Source organism: Typha angustifolia, chromosome 15 (assembly GCF_048772165.1).
Source record: "Typha angustifolia cultivar Huaian chromosome 15, ASM4877216v1, whole genome shotgun sequence".
In the NCBI taxonomy this organism is placed as follows: domain Eukaryota; kingdom Viridiplantae; phylum Streptophyta; class Magnoliopsida; order Poales; family Typhaceae; genus Typha; species Typha angustifolia.
Genome location: NC_133253.1, coordinates 12209829 through 12235000, shown reverse-complemented (window position 1 = coordinate 12235000; position 25172 = coordinate 12209829). Strand labels below are relative to the sequence as shown.

The 25172-nt window shown below is 41.8% G+C and overlaps 1 protein-coding gene across 1 annotated transcript in view; it reads left to right on the top strand.

The window, feature by feature from the left end:
• The window catches only part of LOC140777549 (golgin candidate 2), a 39910-nt gene extending 15795 nt beyond the window's left edge, over positions 1-24115 (top strand). Inside the window, exons 6-10 of the mRNA XM_073121733.1 lie at positions 9658-9710; positions 9858-9950; positions 22503-22628; positions 23377-23424; positions 23515-24115. Coding sequence (XP_072977834.1) covers positions 9658-9710; positions 9858-9950; positions 22503-22628; positions 23377-23424; positions 23515-23871 — 677 coding nt within the window. The 3' untranslated portion in view covers positions 23872-24115. The remainder of the gene's footprint in view (positions 1-9657; positions 9711-9857; positions 9951-22502; positions 22629-23376; positions 23425-23514) is intronic.
• The last annotated feature ends 1057 nt before the right edge of the window (positions 24116-25172 follow it).

Sequence of the window (25172 nt, the reverse complement as noted above, 5' to 3'; positions counted from 1 at the left end):
TGCATTAGTACAGCTCCTATGCCAACTCTCGACGCATCACATTTCACAATAAACTCTTTAGTGAAGTTCGGTAGCCCTAAAACGAACGCCGTCGTTAATACTGTTTTCAGTTTTTCAAAGGCTGTAGTCGCTTCATCCGTCCATCTAAAAGAGTTCTTTAATAAAAAAACAAAGGAGCAGCAATCTTACCATACCCTGCGATAATATCCGGTCAGCCCCAAAAATCCTCGCAATCCAGTAGTGGTAGTAGAAATAGGCCAAGTGGTCATGCTTGCTACCTTTTGAGGATCTATTGCTACACCTTCCGCTGAGATGATGTTGCCTAAATACTCCACTTGTGGTACTCCCAATAGGCACTTAGATTTTTTGATCTTCAGCTGGTTTTGCTTCAACAAATTCAGCACATCCTCCAAATGCCACCAATGCTCTAATTTAGTCCTGCTATACACTAAAATGTCGTCAAAAAAATATCAAAACATACTTTCGCAATAGAGGCCGAAATATATCATTCATGAGGTCTTGAAAAGTAGCTGGAGCATTGGTGAGACCAAAAGGCATCACCCGGAACTTGTAATGCCAGTCCGGAGTTCGAAATGCAGTCTTATGTACATCCGCTAGGTGAACTCTAATTTGATGACACCTGGCCCTCAAGTCAAGCTTGTTGAATATAGTTGCCCCTGCAAGCTCGTATAGCAACTTCTCTATGATTGGAATGGGATACCGGTCCTTGACGGTAATAGCGTTTAGTGCTCGATAGTCGACACAAAAACGTCATATCCCATTTTTTTTTTGCACCAATAGCATGGGCGATGAGTATGAGGTAGGACTTGGTTGAATGAAGCCTTTTTCTAACATCTAGGCTACCATCTTGGAGATAACTTTCTTTTATACATGTCGATATCGATATGGTCTTAAATTCGCCGGTGTAGCTCCGGGCACAATCTCTATGCGATGGTCCGTCGTTCTCCTTGGTGGCAACTCCTTTGGTTCCTCAAATAATCCAGCAAATTTATCTAATAAATTAGACAACTCGATGGTAGTATCTGAACTCATTTGAGGCTCGTCTCTTGTTGATTCTAACTGAAGAAGATAGGTTAAATCATATGCACAAGACAGCCCCACCATAGGCTGCATCGCAGGAATCGGCGAATACCGAACACCATCAAGTCGCACATCTTTGTTTTTGTTTTCATGTTTAAATTTCATCCACATGCTTCGGAAATCAAATGTGACGGGTCCCAAACTCTGTAACCACTGAGTGCGAAGGACAATGTCCGTTCCTCGTAGCGCCAACGGATACAAGTCCACAATGATGTCGTGTTCTTGCACCCGTATACTGACCCGACGACACAAGCTCTCTGCATTAAGCTTCGTGCCGTCTCTAATCGCAACGTCAAATCCTGTGGTCGGTTCGGCATTCAAACCCAATCTTCTCACTAACCTATCGTCTAGAAAGTTGTGTGTACTCAACGAATCGATGAGGATGTGCATACAATGCTTTCTAACGAGTCCGTCTACTCGTAAAGTCCTGGGCGCAAAAGTACTTGAATATGTATGTATCGATATTTCAGCTTGAATATCTTCCTCTGCACCCTCCTCAACGGCCTCCTCATGGACCCACTCTGAACACTCTCGATCATCAACAACCTCATCATCCTCCTCGAGACCATCGATGAGCATCACACTCTCGATCGATTTGGAACACTGATGACCATGGGTGAAACGTTTATCGCATCGAAAGCAAAGACCATTTTCTCTTCGCTCCACCTGGGCAAGCGTGAGAGTTCAAACGGGGGGTCTTATGCCTCCTCTAATATCGGAAGGTCTCAAAGGTGGTCGTGGTCTTTGAACCCGCAGAATTTCTAGCCGGCGTTCTAGGCGCCAACCGCCCATCTCGATTGCCTCAACTTGTTTTTGCTGCCATCTTGAGAGCTTTATGTTTTTTCTCCATCCTCACGGCTTTTTCAAAGGTCTCAAGAGTGGTAGGACAAAGAGCACGAACATCCACTTGTATCTCATCCCACAGCCCTGGAATGAATATACTCATCAATGTCGGTTCAGACCAAAGTGGCTCACAACGACTACTAACTCTTACAAATTCAGTTTAGTACTCCAACACTGTCGTCCTTTGAACTATCTTGCTTAATGTGGCAGCAAAATCTTCATATGCTGCTGTCCTAAATCTGCATGTAATCCTTCTACAAAAGTCCCAATTGGTAAATCCTCCACCACGAATAACCGATCTATATCAATGCAATGTCGTTTTTTGGAGGTGAAAGCTTGCAATCTGGATCTTTGCATCCTTCGCTGTCCCTTATCAATCAAAGTATTATTCAACTTGAAACACTCAATTTGTTGGATCATCGCTTTAGAATTTTGGAAAGTCCAAGCATGTGGTTTTTCTCTAAATAATATTGTCGAGTTCGCGAAAGATCCTTGGTTCAGGTCTGAACCTTTGTGTATATTGATTTCCTTCTCTAAATGCTTGAGCACATCCATCACCATCTCCGAAAAGATCAATCTCATCCTTAAAGTGCCAATCCTTTTCATTGACGAAGTGCACCGGTGTCGCACCCCTCTCGGATTCCACCACCGCCGGTCTTGGGTTTTGTATCGGAGGTGGGGGATGATATATAGGCATAGGTAAAAAAGAATCATTGACACTTACATGTCGCACCTAGACCTGTGGGTATCGGTTCGATGTGGTCCCACCGCTTGTCCTTTTTGAGGCACCGATCGTCGTCAAGGAGATGACGAAGCAGATCGGTTCATAACATATTCCTTTAAAGCATTATGATTGTTCTGCATTGCGTCTATTTTATGCAACAATGTTTGGAACATGTCCTAAGTTTATCCGTCAAGCTCATATTCACACCCATGGACGTTGGTTGACTCGGTCTTACCGTTGTTGTTCCAAAGGAATCGGCCTCACGGTTAGGGTTATCATGGGTTGAGTCTTCCCTTATTGATGTGCTCTCCATTGGTCTCCTTGTCGACGTCATCTTCCTTGTTTCAACCATTAATGGAGGTTTGAGGTTCGTCTGGCTCTAATACCAATTGTAGAAAGCAGTTCGCGCAACTGAGGGAAAATATTCACTAAATATTCTCCCGTAGTCACAAAATTACGAAACAAGTGGAATCGATCCGTAACTCCCTAATCTACGTTTTTTGTATTTACGCCCTTCACAAATTTGAACTATAATTGGGACGAAAGTACGATTTAGTGCAGATGATGGTGGTGGTGACGGGTGGAGTGGAAGTTAGGGTTATGGATGATAATGGAGATGAAAGTGGATAAGCAGTGTAGTTTAAGTGATATAGATGAAGGGGAAGAAGTGGTCAAGATCCCAAGGAAGAGGGAGGACTCGTCAGTTGAGAGACATTAGAAGTTAGGAGAGATCTTACCAATGGTAGAGGTGGTAGGTTGGTGAAGAGAGAGGAGGGAGATTAGAGTAGAGAGAATAAAGAGAAGGTATGAGGCAAGAAATCAATAATCCAATAGCATAATGAATTTGGCTGCCATCCACATCTTTATAGAGACTAGCTAACAAGTCATAATAATAACTAACCCTAATTCTAGTGGAATCTCGTCGATCGTGTTCGAACATACAAAAGGCGTTCTTGGTATGAGTGAACGCGACGTTCGAACGCGCCCGACCACATTCGAATATGCATTTTACGTTTTCTATTTTTGCGAACCTGATGCAAGCGTTTGCAAAGGCGTTTGAACGCGACCCCTTCCGCGTTCGAACGCGACTTACAGGAATTTTATTTTAATGAAAATAGACAACTACTACAATAAGAAAAGACTTACAAGGTGTATCACAAGATTGCTACTCTCACTTTTTTGTTGAGAAATGACTCTTTTAGATGGACGGATGAAGCCACTACAGCCTTTGAAAAACTGAAAACAGCAATGACAACGGTGCCTAATCTAGTTCTACCGGACTTTACTATAAAGTTCGTTGCGGAATGTGATGCATAGGGAGTTGGCATAGGAGCTGTACTAATGCAAAGATGACGTCCCATAGCCTTTCTTAGTAAGGCTTTATCACAAAAATTCTAGTAATTTTTGATCTACGAGAGATGTTGGCAATTCTGCATGCAGTAACAAAGTGGATGCCTTATTTGATCGGTAGGTGATTCATTATTCGAACCGATTAAAGGAGTCTTCTATACTTTATGGGACAACGTATTCACACTCCGATACAGCAGAGATGGGTCACAAAATTGCTGAGGTATGATTATGAAATTCAATTCAAGAAAAGAACTAAAAATAGAGCTGCGGATACACTATTGCGCCAACCCGATACCACCGAGCTCACAGCTTTTTCTTCTACTTTTCCTTTTCTTGATGAGCGGAGGTATGTATGTAAATCTGACTCAGATATTTTGAGATTTTTACAGGAGGTGTTGGATGATCCGGAGCCATCCAAAATTGGAGAATCGAGGTGATTTCCTGCTGGACTGCGGGTGCATTCGGGTGCCTGCAATTGATGGATTGTAATAAAAATTGTTGGAGCACTTCCATCAAACTCCAGAGGTTAGTCATGACGGTGTCTTGACGACTTATAGAAGGATATCACAGAGTTGCACGTGGCAAGGACTAAGGCGAGATGTGATGAGTTTTGTCTGTGCTTGCGAAGTCTGTCAAAGGGCTATGATAACTACATTGAAACTGGCCGGATTACTATAGCCTCTACCGATACCGGACCGTGTTTGGAAAGATATTTCTATAGATTTCATAGAAGGTCTTTCACTGGTACATGGTTATTCTGTTATTTTGGTGATGGTTGACAGATTGAGTAAGTATGCGTACTTTTCTAAATTGTCACATCCATTTTTAGCGAAGTCGGTGGCTGAAATTTTTGTTAGAGATGCTGCTCGGTTGCATAGCATGCGATGCACGATTGTCTCGGATCGTAATCGTGTATTTATAAGTAACTTTTGGACAGAGTTTTTTACATTATAGGGGACTCGATTGAACTTCACTTCAGCCTACCATCCACAGAGGGACGGCTAAATCGAGGTGGTCAATCGAGGCATTGAGCAGTATTTGAGGTGCTTTGTTGGAGAGATGCTGAGATGGTAGTTGGAGTGGTCTTACAATACCGCCCATTGTAGCAGTATTAGCATAACTCTATTTGAGGTAGTGTATTAGCACACGACTCTGACATTACGTGTTTATGATCCAGTGGCATCTGCAGATTGGTCGGAGGTGGTCTTAGCTTTGATGAATAGAGATGCCACATCAAAGAGGTTGCGTGCTCATCTTAAACTTGCTCAAAACTGCATGAAACAAGTTATGATCACAGCCATCGGGAGTAGGAGTTCGACATCGGTAGTTAGGTGTTCGTGAGGGTGCAACCGTATCGACAGGTGACCTTGCGTCCGATACGAAACCAGAAGTTAGCACATCGCTACTTTGTTTCGTTTTGGGTGTTAGAGCGTATCGGTTTGGTTGCGTATCGTTTGGAGCTGCCTGAGGGATCGAGAGTGCATCCTGTCTTTCATATTTTACTGTTGAGGGAGCAGATTGGAGATCATGAGGTCGTTGGATCAGGTTTACCAGAGCCATTGGAGGAGACAAAGATCATAAAGTCACTTCGTGTACTTGCTAGGTGCCGACGATGTCATGGTACCTGATTAGAAATGGAGGTTCTAGTCGAATGGCTTAGCAAGCCATCCGATGAGACGACATGGGAGTTAGAGACGGACATCTTGGAGCGTTTTCCCGACTTTACACTTTGAGGACAAGGTGGGGGAAGCGTAGTGGGCTGATATACCTTATTAGTATTTTTACTTATTGTATTAGTTATTTATTTTTATTATGTGGAAGCGGGCGTATTTGAACGCCTACATCAGTTTACAAAAAGAAAGAATGCGGAATATGCGTTCGAACGCGGTCGGGCGCATTCGAACGCTTGTATCAGTTTGCATCAACATAGAACGCTTTTTGTGTGTTCGAACACAGCTGGGCGTATTCGAACGCCATCAGCGGGAGTCCACTAGAATTAGGGTTAATAATTGATATTTTGGCCTGTTGGCTAGCCTCTATAAAGGTGTGGATGGCAGCCAAAATCATTATGCTTAATAAATATTGGTTTTTTGCCTCTTCTATTTTCTCTCTAATCTCTATACCCTGATCTCCCTCCTCCCTCTTCACCAACCAGCTATCTCTACTGTTGGCAAGGTCTCTCCTAACTTTTAATCTCCATCTGTCGAGTCCTCCCTTTTCCATAGGATCTTGACCACTTCTTTCCCTTTATTTTTTATCCCTTAAACAACATCAACCATCCACCCTCATCTTTATTATCATCCATAACCCTATCATCCACTCCACTCGTTACTACCACCATCATCAGCACTACGTCGTGATTTCGTCCCCGTTGCAGTTCGAATCCGCGAAGGGCGTAAATACAAAAATCATAAATTAGGGAGTTACGGATCGGTCCAATTTGGTTTTGTAATTTTCTTACTACGGGAGAATATTTGGTGAATATTTTTCCTCGGTTGCGCGGACTGCTTTCTGCAATCAACCTAGATCTTGAAGGGATCGTTCCGTAGTCACCCTATCACAATGTTGAAGGCGACAGTCGGACGCCAGAAGAAAATTCGTCGATGGGAGGCTTCATGGTAAAGCCTCCCTTGAAAGTTTGGAGTACCCACAAAGAGTACTCACAACAAAAGAAGGATGCAACAGAGCTTCTTAGGCAAGTCCGGTAATGACTTGAAGTTGTTGGTCGACAAACATCACTGATAAGGCCCTAAATATAAAAATGGGGCTAGATTACTCCTTAAATGCAAGACACGAAAGATAACTCACAAGTTAGTCGGAAGGTGGTCTTTGATTGCTCCAAGGAAGCTCTGATGGCCAAATTCGATAGCGACTTGGAGGAAGGAGAGGAGGAAAAAGGTGACGATGACATGGGGAGAGTAGGGCTAAGTCTTTCCTTACTTGAGGTTTGTTTAGGGATGCTCATGGATTGGTTCAGGCTTAGATTGGCCAAAATATAATTGGGCTTAGAGTTAGGCAAGGTTTGGCCTAGTCCTTTCCCAGCCTAATACTAGATCGGGTCTGGGCTTAGGCTAGGTTTAAGTTTTGTAACCTGATCCAGTTGATGCTTATATTATTTGGCGGGTCGATTATGGGCAGATAGATTGGCCAGACTGTTTGTCTTTGTAATAGTAAAATAAGTATCTTTAGCAAGTAGTATTGATTAGATCTCTATTTGACTTTATTGACTTTTATTTTTGCCATTGTAATAATAAAGTAAATATTTTTAGCAACTATTATCTCTCAAAATCTCAACTCACAAGTCACAATCAAATATGTAACATAACTTTTAAGGGAATGAAAATAAGTAATTTAAGGAATTTAAATTTAACAAATATGGGTTAGGTGAATTATGAGTGGAGGGGCAAGGACTTAGTGGATAGGTTATAATGGACGGGTCTAATGCTACATGCTTAGGCCGAGGTGGGTTTGGATAAGAGTTGACCCGAGCTAGTCCAAAAGACTTCGTGTTAGGTCGGGCTTTGGCTTAATTTTATTGGGTTGGACATAGGCGGGTTTTAGGCACACGTGCTACCCCTAAGGGTGTTCATTCTTCTTTTTATGTGTTAGTACTGTGATTGCTGCAAAGACTATTTAGACACATGCAATCTTGTTCTGGCTATACTTCAACACTTAACTCATCTTGTTCTAGCTATACTTCAACACTTAACTCATGATGTATGTTCTTATCAAATTCAAGGATTACCATGTCGATCCCTAGTCGACACGGCATGCTCTCGGCACACCTCTACGTGCTAGTGACATGTCCCTATATACTACCGTCATGTCTTTAAAACATTTCCGATATATATTTTAGCGTATTTAGACATATTTTTGGTTTGAATATATGTATTAAAGCTTACGTTATAGCCTCTTATCCTTTAATTATTTTCGTAAATGACCTATTTAATTAAATAAAATAATAGTGAAGTAGAAACACATTATCAACACAATATGATGAACACATTCATTAAACAATAATTTAATCATTAAAACTAATACCTATTTGTATGTAGAATAATTGGGAGAATAAAAAACTTCATTTATTAGCATAAAAATAACACGAGAATATTGCATCAAATACTATTGATAATCTTTAAAACTCATTTATTGAATTTTGTAATTCTGATATGATATGATATGGATATTGAATATGTATGGAAATGACCGACAGTGGTACAAGGGCACTATAATAATATGCTGGTTGTGGATATGGAAGATAATAAGGGTTTTGTGCTTCTAGTGAGTGACTAATATAATGGTTGTGCTGATCCTCGATCTATATAGTTGTCCCTGTATGTCATTGGCACACATTAGTACATCTTTGACATACCTCTAATAATTTTTTAAACTATTTAGAGATGCCTTTGGCATCACAATCCTTAGTTTTTAGTTTGGATATATATATTAAAGCATACATTAGAGTCTTTTATCCTTAGATAATGTTGTAACATGTTTTGTTAAAGATATAACAATAGTCAAATAGAAACATGATTCAACACTTAATATGATTGAATACATTCATAAATTAATTATAGTTTAATAATTAAAAACCAAAACATAGTTTAACGTAGTTAATCTAACATGTTATTGTATCAGTTTTAACCGAATTTGAAATTTATTATGGATATTTTTTGAAATATGAAAAATTTAGGAGGACATCTAATTATGCTGAAATTTTAGCCAGAAATTGTAAAATCTAGGTTCAAATTAACTTATATGGAGTTATTCTAATATGTTCCCATACTAATTTTGACTCAATTTAAAAAGAATTTGACATATTAACTTTATATTTTTTGAACTTTGGGGAAATTTTGTGAGAAATGAAAATTTCATAGATTTAGCACCAAAATGGTAGCTCTATGTAGAAAGATGCTTACAAATAATAGATCTAACAAAATTGAGCTAGACTTATCATCTGTATACCCCAAATTAGTTTCTAAAGTGCAAAAACTAAAAAATTAAAAATAAAAACTTGTCCTAATCGGCATGGGTTAACACAAGGTAGTGCCGAGTAGGCACACACCTCTGCTGACCGGCACGGGTTAGCTAGCCTTGGAATAGGTGCCATTAGCACAACTCGCGTTGAGTGCCCTGCCTTCATCGGCATGACCAACCTTGATTTTATGTTGACTATTTTACGAGTAGTAAAATTTAGTTCCAAAAGAAATCAATTGAATTTAGTGAAATCAATTAAAATCCGTGTGGAATTAGTTACAATCATACCTAAGAATTTCTTGTTATTTTGGTGGTTTAAGCAATTGCTAGACTTTGCTAACTTAATTTTGTAGGTAATTAGTGACAAGACATTCTGGTCTGATCTTGTTGTAGTTAATATAAGGTATTTCGGTAAATTAGGGATCCTTCTCTGTCCCAATGTGGCTATTATTTATGTGAATTAAGATAACAACTTCCATGTGTTTGTGATAATACATATGATTTTACCTGTCATTTTGAACATCAATAAATAAAGCTTAGCTGTACACCACTTCATCTTACACTGTTTTCCTTAAATATAATTCTACATCAAAAAATTCAACATATAGCTAGCTTGCTTTCATTGACATAAACCACTTGCTGCTGCATTTCTCTTTGTGCAGAATTTAGAAGGAAAACATCCAAGAGTCAAAAGAGCTCCCCCTACCAAGATGAAGTAATGGGTTTTCATGCCATATCTATGGTTATTCATCAACCAGTAGAATTCTTATATAGTTTATTTACAATGCAGGCTTTTCGTTCTAGGAGAAAATTGAAGTTTCTTAATTGGATAATTTTCTAACTTCTTTGACCTTTATTCTAGATGGAATCCTTGAGAAGATTCAAACTTGAGCAAGAAATTCTTGAATCTGAGTACACATTTACATGTGATAAAATTATGAAGATGAAGGACAAGGTAAGTTACTCCAAATAATTCTTTAGATACTTGTAAAGATAAGGATGGTTGTGCCCGAAGGCACGTGTCATGTCGATACTCTATTAGCAAGGCCAATATGTACCAGTGGCACACCTCTAATGTATTTTTAGGGTCTTTATACATGTTTTTGGTTGGAATATACATTGTTAAAGCCAACATTAAATTTTTTTTATCCTTCAATAATATTGTAAATGACCTATTTTATTATAGATATAGCAATAGTCAAGTAGAAACATGATTCAATTAATTGACAATAGCTCAATAATTAAAACTAAAATCTAGTTGAACATAGTTAATCTAATATATTTTTATATTAATTTTGACCCAATTTAAATGAATTTGGCATCAATTTTGGATTTTTAAAATTTAATAAAAAATGATACGAACTCGGTTCGATCGGATCTATTCATGGTACATTGAGCTTGGTGGGTCAAGCCTATTACCCCTTTTAAGCACCTACTATGTTAATTGAGTCATAGACTTAATTACCTGCTAATTATGGACTCGAGTTGTTAATTTACTTATTGGGTCTAGTCAAATCTATTGATTGTTCTAGTTGGGTCATGAGATATAGAGTTCGAGTATCACTCAGCTAAGTCACGTCACTTAAGTCGACCGAGTCCTAATTCGAGTCAATTTAGCCTCTATATATATGTGGAGTGCAACTCTAATTTTTTTCATGAATGGATTAATTGCTCATAACCTAGCCTCCCCCCTCCTTCCTCACTACTTGGCCGTCGGCCTCACCTCCTCCCTTCCTCCCTCCCTTCTCTTTGCCAACTACTGCTGCCTCTCCTGTTGGCAGAGCTTTGTTCAGCCCCGAATCACCCTCCTCTCTCTCTTAATCTCTCCATCGATCTCCCTTCTCTAATCATAATCAAAGAGGACATAAACTTATGCATCTATTCAACCATTAAAGGGCAACTCGATAGTATTGTGAAACTCGGGTTGTATCAACTTAGTACCAAAGCACTAGTTTTGCGACCTAATGACCAATACAAGATCTATGGTGGTGTGGCAAGTTGGAGAAACTTCTCAACCAGCGGACCAAACCATAGAGATGAGTCATCCTCCACTATTTAGGCCTCTGTCCCCTCTGCGTTCGTGAGACCAATAGAGAACCACTTGGAGCAATTGCAATTTATGGCGAGCATGACATAGATGATGGCCATGTTGAATGCCACCATGATGGACATCTCACGACGACTTCCTACTACCTTACCTGAACCCCCTACCGTTGGGCTGAACCACTGAGTTACCACGCCGATCTGACCGGGTGGAGCCACCGAATCGGATCCAGCCGCAGCATCAACGGTTGAATTGGTGCCGGCTGTGTCCATCACCACTTGTCATCCCACCTAGGCCGAGGAGCGGTCACCACCAGCAGAGCTAGTCTGACGAGGCCCAATCCTGCCTGTGCCCTAGCCTTGGTGCGCCGAGCTGCTAGGGCGACACGCGAATCCCCTACTAGGTTGCGCTAGGCCTCCGGTGGCTCGTTATCCATAGGAAGACGAGTAGGAAGAACCTCAACACTAGTCGACAACACCTCCTATTGAGCTGTTGTACTATGGACATGTAGCGGGACAAATGATGGAAGGAAACTTGAGGGAGTTGAAGGTGACCTAGCATCCAACGTTGACTACAACTGAGTTATGGAGCAACCTAAGATTGCCGGCCTTGGATGCAACACGTTCGGGTTGGGTTCGGCCGAATCCCAACTGGCCAAACCCGCCACGAATAGGTCTGAACCCTAAAGGACAACTATGGATGATGGGTTGACGCCTTACCCCAGTAGAGCTAGAAGAACGACATTCAAATGTTTGTTTCTATTGTGACGAGCTCTTCGTTCAAAGGCACAAGTGTGCCAAACAATCCACTGCCATCATGCTAATGGAGGAATCGGCTGAGGATGATCCCGAGGGCAACATAGAAGACCGACCAGAGAAGTTGGACCAACCCGAAAAGGACCGCCCCTTGAAGTTCATGTAGGGTTGTCCCTTCATAATTTTGTTGGCGAGACCACTCCGAAAACCCCTCGGTGGAAGGTATGATAAAGAAGCATAAGATTCTCATTCTCATTGATTCAGAGGGCACTCATAATTTTCTAGATTCGCGGATGGTGCGATGTTTGGGCTTAGAGACGGAGCCTTTTGTGGGCTTCGATGTCGTCATAAGAGACGGTACGGTGCTAAGAATGGAAGGCATGTGTCGCCAAGTCTAGCTACAGAACCCGAGCCATGTCTTCCGAATTGATTTCTACCCGTTTTCTCTTCGAGAAGCCGACTTAGTGTTGGGCGTGCAATGGCTTCGTGGACTTGGACCAGTCACCTTTGACTTTACTACCATGGCAATGGTGTTCAGCTAGGGAGGTCACCAAGTTTGACTACATGGAGCATCACAAAAGGAGGCCGAAGGCTTTTGCGGTCTCTAGAAGGGCTGCCAAGGGTGGGTTGCCGCGAGTACCTCATACATATAATCGAAAGACTCACTGTCAAAGACTGGTACTTAATACTGGTTACTGAAGAGTTGGATGGATTGGCAAGTGCATTTGGCTTTCTGAAGTTAGACTTAAGAGTGGGGTACCATCAAATAAGAGTAGAAGTGTCTGATGTACACAAGACGACATTTCAGACCCACGACAGGCACTGAGTTTCTCGTTATGTCCTTCGGTCTCACTAACGCCTCAGCCACATTTTAGAGCCTAATAAATGACATTTTTAGGCCTTTATTACATCGTTATGTGCTAATGTTCTTCAATGATATTTTGATTTATCGTTGCTCATGGGAGGAGCGCTTGCATTACCTTTATAACATTCTTGGCGTTTTGCGACAACACCAATTGAAGGCCAAGGACTCAAGTGCTCATGAGGGCAGTAAAAGGTGGGCTATCTAGGTCATGTCATATTTAAAAACGGAGTGAAAGTTGACTCAAAAAAGGTGCAAAGCATGGTGAAGTAGTCGTTACCCAAGACGAGGAAAGTGCTATGCAGCTTCCTTGGCTTCATCGGTTACCAGGGATGGATGTGCCGTGGCACTTGCCGTAAAAGAGGAAGAGAAAAAAAGGAGAGCTTAGTAGTGCTTCATAGTCATCGTTGCCGTCGCTCACCGCCGACCTTGGCATCACTTGTGTCTGACACGTGTCATGCCGTGCCACAAGAAAGGGAGAGAAAAGGAGACTAGTAGCATTTCATCGTCCTCGTTGTCGCCGCTCGCTGTTGACCTTGCCATCACCCGTCGTGCCTGAGGTCGCCGATCGCGACGTAGACGCTCTAGTCCTTGCTAGCTCGAGGAGGAAGACGACCTGAGTGGGTCGGGTTGTTGGGTTAATTTTGAATAAAAACTTAAAGAGGGGTGTTGTGCGGCACCTCTTGTGCCAAGCGCCGGTATGCTGCTGACACGGCCATCGTTGTCGGCTACTATCGTCAATTCGTGCTCAACTATGGCAAGATAGCGGTGCACTGCTCACGACCTTGCTGTGAAAGGGAGAGTTTGTGTGGTTAGAGAAGGCATGAACCGCATTTGAAGAATTGAAGATGGCCATGACCTCAACCCTGGTCCTAGCCTTGGCCGACTTCACCAAACAATTCATCATCAAGTGCGACACGTCGAGAGTCAGCATTGGAGCAGTCTTGATATAAGAAGGCAGGCCCATGGCATACATGAGCAAGGCCCCCTGGGAGCGTTCCCAGTTGCTATACACTTATGAGAGGGAGATACTCACCATTATCTATGTGGTCACCAAGTGGTGATCGTATCTTATTGTGCACCGTTTCGCCATTATCACCGATCAACAAAGTCTGCCCTGTTTTTTTTGGCTAGCATATCCACATACTGGCACAACAGAGATGGGTGTTCAAACTACTCGGGTATGACTACTAGTTAATGTCAAGGTTCCGAAACTTGGTATTAGGATTAGGATCGACCATTAGAAAAAATGATATCTATCGGGCTTATCGGTCGCCAACATCTGATCGGGCTATTTTTAATTACGTAAATTCTAAATATTATTTAAAATGCAGGTAAATTTCTAAAAAATTATAAAAATAATAGAAAAATAAGAAAATAAAATTAGTCATATGAAGCCTAAAATCCTAGAAAAACTCATTCAAAACTATAATGAATTTTGATTTGAATTTGACAATTTTATACTCGTAAAAAAGAGTAGTTAAAAAGTGAGAGAAAAAAAGGGAAAAGAGAGGAAAAATCATTTGAGTTTATCAAAGTGTGGACTAGTCGGAGGGGCTTACCGGATTAACTACATAATGAGCTCGATGAAGTGTGAGAGTAGGAGAGTGTGAGCTAGAAGGTAAAAACTAAAAATTAAAAAATAAGGCAGTTAATGACATCAATTATTAATGTCTTCTATGTTGGATACATTTTAGATTAGAGCTGAATCTTAAAAAAAATTAGTTTCCGTTGATTCGATTGATACAGTCGATATTGGTTGATCCTAGAATGAAACCAGTCACTAAATTAGTTTTAAGGTCTGAATTGGGATCGGTTATAGCCGACCCCGATCTAGATCGACCAACTCGATTAGGGATTTGCCGATTATGGGTTCTATGGTTAGTATACAAGAAAGGCACCAAAAATAGCATCGCTGATGCTCTTTTGTGGCAACCGAATTTAGCTAAGCTAGTGACAATTTCACAACCAACTTTCCCTTTTTTCCAACAGTTGCAGGAGGCATACAAGGATGCTGACACCATGAAGATGATGGCTGACCTTACTTCAGATCCAAACAGCAAGCTAGGGGTTTCGCTCAGGGACGGACTCATTTTTGACACAGCAAGGTAGTAATCCCAGTCGATACTAGCTTGCGCATGGAGTTGATGCATCACTTTCACGACACGCTGATAATTGGCCATGAATGGGTGTTCTACATCTATAAACAGCTATCCTAGGTCAGGGTTGAAGAAGGATGTGCAAGCCTTTGTTTGGGCTTGCGAGGTGTGCCAAAGAGCGAAAACTAATTTGGCAAAACTTATCAGATTGATGCAACTACTATCGATCCCTGAACGCGTGTGGGAGGACGTCGCCATGGACTTCATCGGTAGCCTACCCATGGTTAGAGGTCGCACGGTGATCGTGGTGGTGGTCGATCGCCTCAACAAGTATGCATATTTCTCGACCTTATAGCACATCCGTGACACAGCAAAGAAGGTTGTAAAGACCTATTTGGACGATATGACCAAATTGCATGGTATGCCAAAGTCGATTGTTTTCGGTTGTGATCCTATCTTTGTCAGCCAATTTTGACAGTTCTTCGCTCTCTAGGGGGTTCACTTTAACGATCACTTTCCTAACCCCATGATCACTATGAGTCCAAATCCAAAGACGGAAATGGATTTTGACTCAACTAGAGAAAGTTAGGTTTACCGTGAATCTCTAAAGTTAAGAGGTAGCTCGAGATCAAACGGTTAGATTGTTAAGTGCTTTTGAGATTGTGATAGATTCGAGAAAGAGAACGAATCTATTGGGATGGATCATGAAAGGGGAGGCCAAAGAGGCATGGTGGTGATCGGCCTAGGGTTATGGTATGATGGTGGAGATGACAATGGTAGAAGTCGAGGTAGTGGTGGTGATGATTGATACAATCTCCCCTTTTGGCTAAAGTTCGATCTCTTCCAATTCTCTGATCTGGACTAGATCTAGCATGGAACTTTGTAAATAGATCTCGAAAGACGCCACCGTCAGATCGACGTGAAATTTTGATATGTGGTAGTCCCAGAAAAAAGCTTTCCAATAGTGGATGAATGCGATGCAGACGTTCACAGTGCATTCGAACGCGATGCAGGCGTTCACAGTGCATTCGAACGCGGCGTTTGAACGCACAATGCACACTCTCACAACCATGTTCACAACCGCGTTCGAACGCACTCCACCTGCGTTCGAACGCGACTTACAGAAAATTTAGTTTCTTAGAAATTAAACATTAAAACAAGAAACAAAGACACTCCTAAAGTGTATCCATGCTCGAGACGACATCGGTGAAATCCAAATCGTATCAATCCACCATGCTTCCGTAACCTTATCCTCAAGGTTTGAAATTTGGGAAGCGATCTATGATATTTGACTCTATCTCTCATGTAGACTCGTTAGTTGGTTTGCCCAGTCACTCGATCAGCACTTCGGTCTTCAATCTGGATCCATGGCGTCTTTTCCTGCGGCCTAAGACTCAGACCGGTTCAGTTGGGCCGTCTTCTTCCATTGGTTCAGGCAAGGCCGAACCCACCACATGGTTAGGTCCGATCTAGGCCTTCAATGTCGATACATGGAAGACCGGATGTATCCTGGTTCCTTTAGGTAGGTTCAATAGGTAAGCTATTGGACCGATTCGTTGTAGCACTCGGTACGGACTATGGTACTTGTAACCCAACTTCTGGTTCAAAATTAGCCTCAATGTGGACTGCCAGTACGGTTGAGCTCGAACGAACACCCATTGATCCACCTCAAACTCTCGCTCACGTCGGCCTTTGTCATGAATCTGCTTCATGCGGTGTTGGGTTGTTGTTAGGTGAATCTTGAGCTGTCTCAATGTTTCATCTCGATCGGCAAGTTCCAAGTCAAGCTCGGTTCTTTCTCCCGCCGCGAATCTATCATAGGTACGCAAGACCGGGGGAGTGCGCCCATAAACCGCCTCAAAGGAGGTCATGCCGATGCTAGAGTGATGAACGGTATTGTATGACCACTCGGCCCATGGAAGGAATTTGACTCAATCCTTTGGTCGGTCCGCCACAAAGCATCGCAAATATTGTTCCAGTCCGCAATTCACCACCTCGGTTTGTCTATCCGTTTCGAGGTGATAAGCTGAACTAAGGTTGATTCGAATCCCTTGCAATTTGAAGAACTCGGATCAAAACTCGCTGATAAAGATGCGATCCCGGTTTGACACGATCGTCCTAGGCATCCCATGCAAGCGCGCCACTTCCCGAACAAAAATTTCAGCAACCTTTTTTGCTGAAAACGGGTGAGACAATGCTATGAAATGAGCATATTTGCTCAGCCTATCTATCACAACAAACACCGCCGATTGTCCTCGGACCTCTGACAGCCCTTTGATGAAGTCCATAGAGATGTCCTCCCAAATATGCTCCGATATAGGTAGTGGTTGCAACAGCCCGCTGGGTTTGAGCATCTCCGATTTGACTCGTTGGCAGGTTTGGCATTTACGCACATATTTCTTCACGTATGACTTCATCGTTGTCCATGTATAGTTTTGGGCCAGCCACTTGTAGGTACGTAAGACCCTTTCATGGCCTGCTATAGGGGTATCGTGGAAGTGGGCCATCAATAATCTCCGTAGCTCCTCGTCCGCGGGTACCTTGATCCGCCCGCGCTCGAGTACCAACCCACTGCGCTCCTCGTGCTCGGGTGGCTTGATAGGTTCTCTTTCAGCTCCTCCATGAGTCGGACCAGTTCACTATCCCTTGCGCTGGCTCTTCATAGATTTGAGAAAAAAGAAAAAGTGGGTGCTGAGAAAGAGACGAGCTTACTTGCATCCCCTACGCTTGGAAGTTCATTCAGCTGTTGATTTCCATCCAGCAGCACTCTCTGGTCATTTCTCCAAAATGTCATGGAGAGGTTTGTAAAGTCAAATGTCACGGGCCCCAAGCTTCGAAGCCATTGGGTCCCCAAAACAATATCGGCACCTCGCAAGACCAATAGATAAAGATCCAATGTGAAAGTTTGGCCTTGCACCTTCAATTTCACACCTCCACAAATAAAATTTGCTCGCAATGCGGTGCCATCTCCAATCGTCACATTGAACCCTTCTGTGGGTTCTGACTCGAGCCTAATCTTTCTAAGGAGCCTCTTGTCAATAAAGTTGTGGGTGGACCTAGTGTCGATCAAGATTCTCACTATGGTTTTCTTGACTACTCCGTTCACCCGCAAAGTCTTTGGCGCGGTTGTCCTTGAATAGGCGTGGAGAGAGATTTCGGCTATCATGTCCTCCACAGGTTGCTCCTCAGCTACTTCTACTTGATGTCCAGCCACACCTTCATCTTCATCTACCATCTCATCCTCAGCCTCCAATCCGTCGATTAGCATCACCGATCCCATCGGTTTAGCACAACGATGCCCGGCACAAACTTCTCATCACAACGAAAGCATAGGCCTTTGGCTCTTCGTTCCTCCACTTGAGCAGATGTGAGTGCTCATCCTGAACCTTTAGGTGCGTACTTCACATCTTGGGATGGCTTCAAGGGTGCTTGAGGTGGCACCATCGCAGCAGCGGTTCTTGGTACTCCAGTAATATTTTCTACCGCTATGGTTGGTTGAGCTTGATTGCGGCTTCCTTGACTCGTCCAACTCTGTTTTAGGTGTAACTTCATGGCCTTATGTTTGTTTTCCATGAGCACCACATCTTCGAAGGTCTCCTTTAAGGTTCTAGGTCTTAAAGCCCTCACATCGGCTTGTATGTCTCCCCGTAGCCCGGAGATGAAGGTGCTGTAAAATTGCTGATTCGTCCATGGTGGATGACACTGCTACTTATCCTCTCAAATTCTTCTTGGTATGCCCCAACTGTGGTCTTGTGCACCGTCTTTGAGAGGAGAGCATCGAAGTCTTCATACCCCGATGCTCCAAATCGCGTGTGATATCGGCACAAAAGTCAGCCCAAGTTTCGATAGCCTCAATGGCATTGGCTGCTTGAAACCAGTGAAACGCCGCATCCTCAAGGTGGAAGCTCGCAAGCGTCACCTTGTATTCTTCCGCCGTACCTTGATATGCGAAGAATTGCTCCGCTCTATACAACCAATCGATTGGATCACCACCTTTGAACTTGGGGAATTCGAGACGCACGACTTGTCCACAAATGCCGTTGTCTTATTCCGGATCATGTCCATGTCCTTGTCTAACCGAAGGAGGATGCACCATGAAGGGTTGATGATTCCTCATTTGGTTTTGATTAACTCGTCATGGTTTCGGATCGTATTGACCCACCCACAGATCTTGATCTCTAAGGTGGTCTTCATAGTGGTTCGCTCGTCGGATGGGTTCACCTACAACTGGGCCTAGTGTAACCATCCTTGCTTGCCTCTGCCCATAGGGTGGTGGTAGCAGCGGCTCTTGTAGTTGCAGATTTTGAACCGGCGGTGGTGGGTTCATGAAAGTAGACTCACGTTGTGGGGTTGATGGTGCGTTCCCGTTCGCCATGGCTTCCCTCGTCGCCCGTAATTCCCGCATTATCTCCATCATCATCTGGTGCTTGATGGCCATTTATTTGGAAAGAGACCCCAACACGGCTTGAACACTAGATTCGTCCGTATTTAGATTAGATCGGGCGGTTCCGCAGGTGGAAGTCCCCGCAACCATTTCCCCCTCCTCTATTAGGAGAATCTTTTCTTTCTCATCTCGCCGTGCAGCCATGGCTCTGGTTGTCATCATAGGAAGTGCGTGTCCGAAGAACGGTGGCTCTGATACCAGATTGATACGATCTCTCATTTTGGCTAAGGTTCGATCTTTTCCAATTCTCTGATCTGGACTGGATCTAGCACGAAACTTTGTAAATAGATCTCGAAAGACGCCATCGTCGGATCGACGTGAAATTTTGATATGTGGTAGCCCCAGAAAAGAGCTTTCTAATAAATCAAGTTTTAGGTGAATCGGATGTGGGGATCTCGAGATATCATCCAATTAGTGGACGAACGTCAGGGTGGTCTGATCAGGATCCGTGGATGAAGGCATGAGATCCTAGATGATTGTGGTTGGAGGCGGACCGACGTTAATAGGGTGGCACCGGTGAAAAGCGGTGGTGGAAGGGTTATGGTTGATGGAAGGGTTAGGGCAAGTGTTGGATAGATTGGAAGAAAGGGGAGGAGAGGGCCGCCTCTAAGGGACTAGGGTGATTGGCCAGTCGAGGGAGGTTAGAAGCGGCGTCGCCAGGGATTGAGAGAACGAGAGCGAAGAAGATGAAGGAGGCAAGGCAAAACTTAATTCTTCAATAATAATGACTTTCTGGTTACCATCCACATCCTTTAGAGGCTAACTAAACAATATATTTTTGCCGACCGCATTCGAACGCGCTCAATCGCGTTCGAACCTATCGAGTTTGCTTTTCTCTGGATTTGCGAACGCAATGCAGGCGTTCGAACGCGCCTGTTTTTCACTTCTCTAGATTTGCGAACGCGATGCATGCGTTCACAGTGCGTTCGAACGTGACGTTCGAACGCACAATGCACACTCTCACAACCACGTTCACAACCGCGTTCACAACTGCGTCGAACACGACTTATAGAAAATTTATTTTCTTAGAAATTAAATATTAAAATAAGAAACAAAGACACTCCTAAAGTGTATCCATGCTCGAGACGATATCGGTGAAGTTCGAATTGTATCAATGATAATGTTGGAAGTCGAGGTAGTTGGTAGGAAAGGGATAGAAAAGAAGTAGGGTTAGTTCCTTAGGGTCAAGAGGGCGTAGCCAGATAGAAAGGAAGGCAGCAATGAAGATCCTAGATAGTGGCTAGGTTTCAAAAGCTTGGAGGTAGTCGAATAAGGAGGAAGGAGACGATATTGCAAATTAACTTCAATGATCCAAGATAAAACCTCAGGTGCACACTGCATCTATTTATAGGTGGCTCCCTGACTTGACTAGACTTGGCAGTAGGATAGAACAGGCTTGAACCTTATTGCCTAACATAAGCAAAAACACTTAATTAAAACACCTAAACTAGAGTTCCTCGCCGTCGGGCGTTCGAACGCCCTTAATTTATTTTCTAGCTCTTAGGTAAATTCCGTTCGAATGCCATTAAGGCTGTTCAAACACCTATTTAATCTTTTGCTTGAGAATTTGCGTTTGAACGCCTGAAGGGCCGTTCGAATGCTCAATCTCGAAATTAGTTCTTTTGACTGTTGGAACCTTTATTTCTTCTACAAATAAACTATTAACTATCTGTTACACTCACTTCTGTATGAGCTTAGCCTATCACCCACAAATGAGTGACCAATCTGAGGTGCTATCAATAGAAGGCTCCCTCATTGATAAAGGTTCCCTCATTGCTTGCGCGAACATGCTTTGTGTGTAGGCCATTTCGTTGAGGAACATTGGCTCTAATGCCAAAGTAAAACGGTCTCCGTAGTAGATTTGACCATCATGGGATAATGGCATAGTTGGGGCTCTCAATAGGCTCGAGAGGGTGGTTAGGCATGGTGGTGGAAGGGTGGGGGTGATGCTCGGTGGTAGTGGAGGATGGAAGGGGAATGGTGGTCAGCTACACCTAAGGCAAAAGGAAATCATGTTGATCAATTGATTGTCCATTAAGTGCATGCCACATTCTTATAGGCGGTTACCTTGATGCAATCAACATACTCGACTCGATTGTCTCTTTTGCTTGATGAGCTCGAGTCCGAATAACTCCAAAACAATCAAGTGCAATAATAAAGATTAGGCCCTTTGGTTTAACCAGGTACAATTGACTAACTAACAATAACTGAAATCTAATAAAATAAAACCCTAGGGTTCTTATTGTAAACCCGCAACCTTCCCAGTTCGAACCTATCGTTTCCATGTCCCATGCTTCGGCTTGGCTTGGTTCGAACCGTAACATGGTTTCTTTTAGACTTGATTTGGGTTTAATTTGAGATTATTAGTCGTATTAGGTTTATTTATGGTTAATTTGTAATAAGGCATACAAGTCAAAGGTAAATTATTCATAATAGGAATTACATTCCTATTAAAGGAAATCAAGCCCTACTTGTATATAGATTCATATTGGAATAAAAGAAAGAGCTGATATAAGTTTTTCTCCAATTTCTTCACGCAATGCAAGGAACAACATGTGTGGAACCTTTTGGAGTGAGTCGAGATTATCTCTTTTCCTTATTCTTCATTGTTTTGAGTTTCAATTACTGTAGCAACGTAATACTGTAGCAGTATGTTGTCAGGGGAACTGTATCACTGTACCACTAGGTGTAGATCTCATGATACTAGAATCTACCAAGTGTTTGATGTGTGGATTTTGAAACGGATAATTTATCAAAAGAGGTTTGTGAGTACGCTGGTAATTATTCTGAATTCTTTGGAACATTATTAGTCACTCTATTGCTATCTTAGGTATTTTATTGCTGAATTTTTTTTCTTTCTATCTCTACATATAATTCGCATCCCATATGGTTTTAGCCTTCTAGGTTAGTACTTCTGCATATCATAGAAGCATAGCATATTTAATTTTGTGTGCATTTGATATGCATACGCATTAGGTCTGACTCCTTGGTGCCCTACATCAATATGTGTACGTTTTACTTGGTTATAAATGCTTGATCACCAGTTTATCAGTTCAATGTTATGTTCTCATAATTTAGAAAAATACTGTGTGAAAATTGCAAGATGTGATGAAGTTGTCAATCCAACTGAAGCATTGCAGTAAATTTCATTCACTTGTTTTCTGAAAAGCCACATAATTTATCTTAAATTCTTCATTGCTTATCATCAGTTGATTAATGATAGCATTGTTTGGACCTGCTGTTCTTAGGAAACGTGGTGTTAGTAGGAAGCTGATATATTGGCCTTCTGTATTTTGTTGCTAGGCAAAAAAGGTAGAAGAAAACATTGTGATAACAAGAATGGATATGGTGCATCCTACTGAAGTAGAAATGGAACTTAAAAAGAGGCTTGATCAACTAACTGATCGCTTGATTCAGAAACAAATGCAGGTATATTCCTATAGTGGTTTCTTTTAAATTAATGAAGCTTTGCAATTAAGTTGGTCAAACTATGTTATCTTTTTAAAGGGCTTTGCATTTTCAAAATTTCTGGAGGCAGGCATTTTTCTTGAGATTGCATCCTTCCACTGCATCAATAAGAAGGTGCCATAAACTACGTATTAATGCCACTATATATTACTTCCTTTTCAAGAAAAAGATTGTCCTGGTTTGCAAGATTCTGAGAAATTTAGTTTTGCTATAAAAAAATGGTACTATGCCAAATCGCATCTTGATGAATTATTTGTCATATACAAGTAAATTTATCAGTGCATATGAAATAAGTCAATTTCATGTTCAGTAATATTGAACTTGAAGACCAAATTATCCTGATACTATTTGGAGAAAATATATAATATGTTGTAGTAAAAGATAACATTATCTCCAGATATGCATAACAACAGTGGTATAAAGGTACTACGAGATAAACAACTGAGTTATACAATTCTTCGATGGAAGGGCTAAACCTTACTATAAGCTAGTTGATTCCATCATTTTAGATCTCTTAATGAATTGAACCGTTTCCTTTAGTTTTTGTCCATATTTCTGTCCTATTTATAATTTTTAAGATCCTGAATTAGGTTACATTATCCTTCATTTTTTATATTTGTTTCCCTTGAATTGGTTATTTTTGCTGTACAGTTCTGCGCTAATTTTTGTAGAGGATGGAATCTGACCTGCTTAAGTTTATAATTGTCAGGTTGAGGCTCTCTCCTCTGAGAAGGCAACATTGTTACTGAGAATGGAGGTACGTTGGTGCACCTGAATGTGGTAGCAAATATACAAATTTTTAGCACTACTTAGAAAATCTAATCCTTGCTTTCCTCATCATCTGCAGACAGCTTCCAGATTGCTTGATGAAAATCCAGCTTTTTCTGTAGCTAGTTCATCAAAGATGGATATCGAGGCTGGGATACCCCAACCATCCAACACTCGCACACCTGCATTGCGTGACAGGATAAGAACAGGGCAGCAGCAACTTGGATCTGTTGTTCAACAGTTAGATTCTATCTTTTCTGCGGGTCTCATCTATCTGAGGAGGAACCCAAAGGCTCAGTTGTGGTCCTTGTTTTATCTTGTATGTCTTCACCTGTGGGTATTATATATACTATCGTCACATTCGCAAGTTTCAGAGGGTTCTAGCACTGGTGCAATTATATCTTTAGAGTCCATTAATAAGACTGCAAGCTCTTGACACTACGGCTTTGATAGTTACATTGTTCATTCATATATTGTATTACTCTTAAGCTTTTAGATTCTTGAATCCATCCGATACAGATTGTTGAACGAACCATTTACCACCCTTCCTTTCGTACAAGTGAAACCCAGATCTCTTTCTTTACATGGTTTATAAGAGAGCTGATGGCTGAGGATGGTAAGCTGTTTGTCTCCTATGTTGATGAATATCTTTGAATACGAGAGGAATATTCTTTTCCATTTATTTGGCTGAGGCGCATCTGAACTTGTTCTTAAATTTCTTTTTTAAACTAGGTTAGTATTGGCAATTTCTTTTGTAGTTTAAAGAACTGATCGAACATATTGTCTTCTTTGGATAGCTTGAGCTTTCCTTAGGAAAATTTGGAGGAATAGGAAAAAATGTCTATTTAGGTGTTTGGATGATATTTTCTAGGGGTATATAGCGATACCCCTTTTCCTTATGGCCAATGGGAAAGGAAAAAAAACGAATCGGGCCATTTGTTTTTTTGTACAGTTTCTTCTCTCTTCTACCCACCACCACCTAGGGCTGTGAAAATAAATGAGCAGCTCTAATGTAAATTTGCCGGAACATAATTCCAGACTTGAAATTCATTTCGACCTGAGCTTGAACACAAAGCTGGATGGCTTAGGCTGACTCAATAAGCTGGAAGACATATAACTGGTAACCATTAGATTTTGTTATAAGAGTTCATATCAATCCCCTCCCTTCCCGCAGCTCTAAAACGTCCGATATGAAAAGGTCAGCTACAAAACAATTCCTTTAAGATCTGAATTTATTACAGAAAGTAGTCCGTGCAACCGTGAAAAAAATATTCTTCAGATATTCTCATGTAGTTAGAATATTATGAAACTAATTGTATTAGATTTGTAACTTCATAATCTACAACTTTTATATTTATACCGCAGATTCGAACTGTAATAGGGACGAAAACATGGAATAACGTGGGTGATAGTGGTGGTGACGGGTGGAGTGGATGTTAGGATTATGGATGGGTATGGAGATGAAAGTGGATGGTGGATGTGATTAAGGGATATAGACGAAGGGAATGAAGTGGTCAAGATCCCATATAAGAGGGGTGGCTCGATAGTTGAGGGAGATTAGAAGTTAGGAGAAACCTTTTCAATGGTAGAGGTGGAAGGATGGTGACGAGGGAGGAAGAAGAGAGTCTAGAGAGAAGTTAAGATACAAAAAATCAATAATCCAATTGCATAATAAAGTTGGCTGCCATCCATATATTTATAGAGGCTAGCCAACAAGTCCTAAAATAATTTGTAACC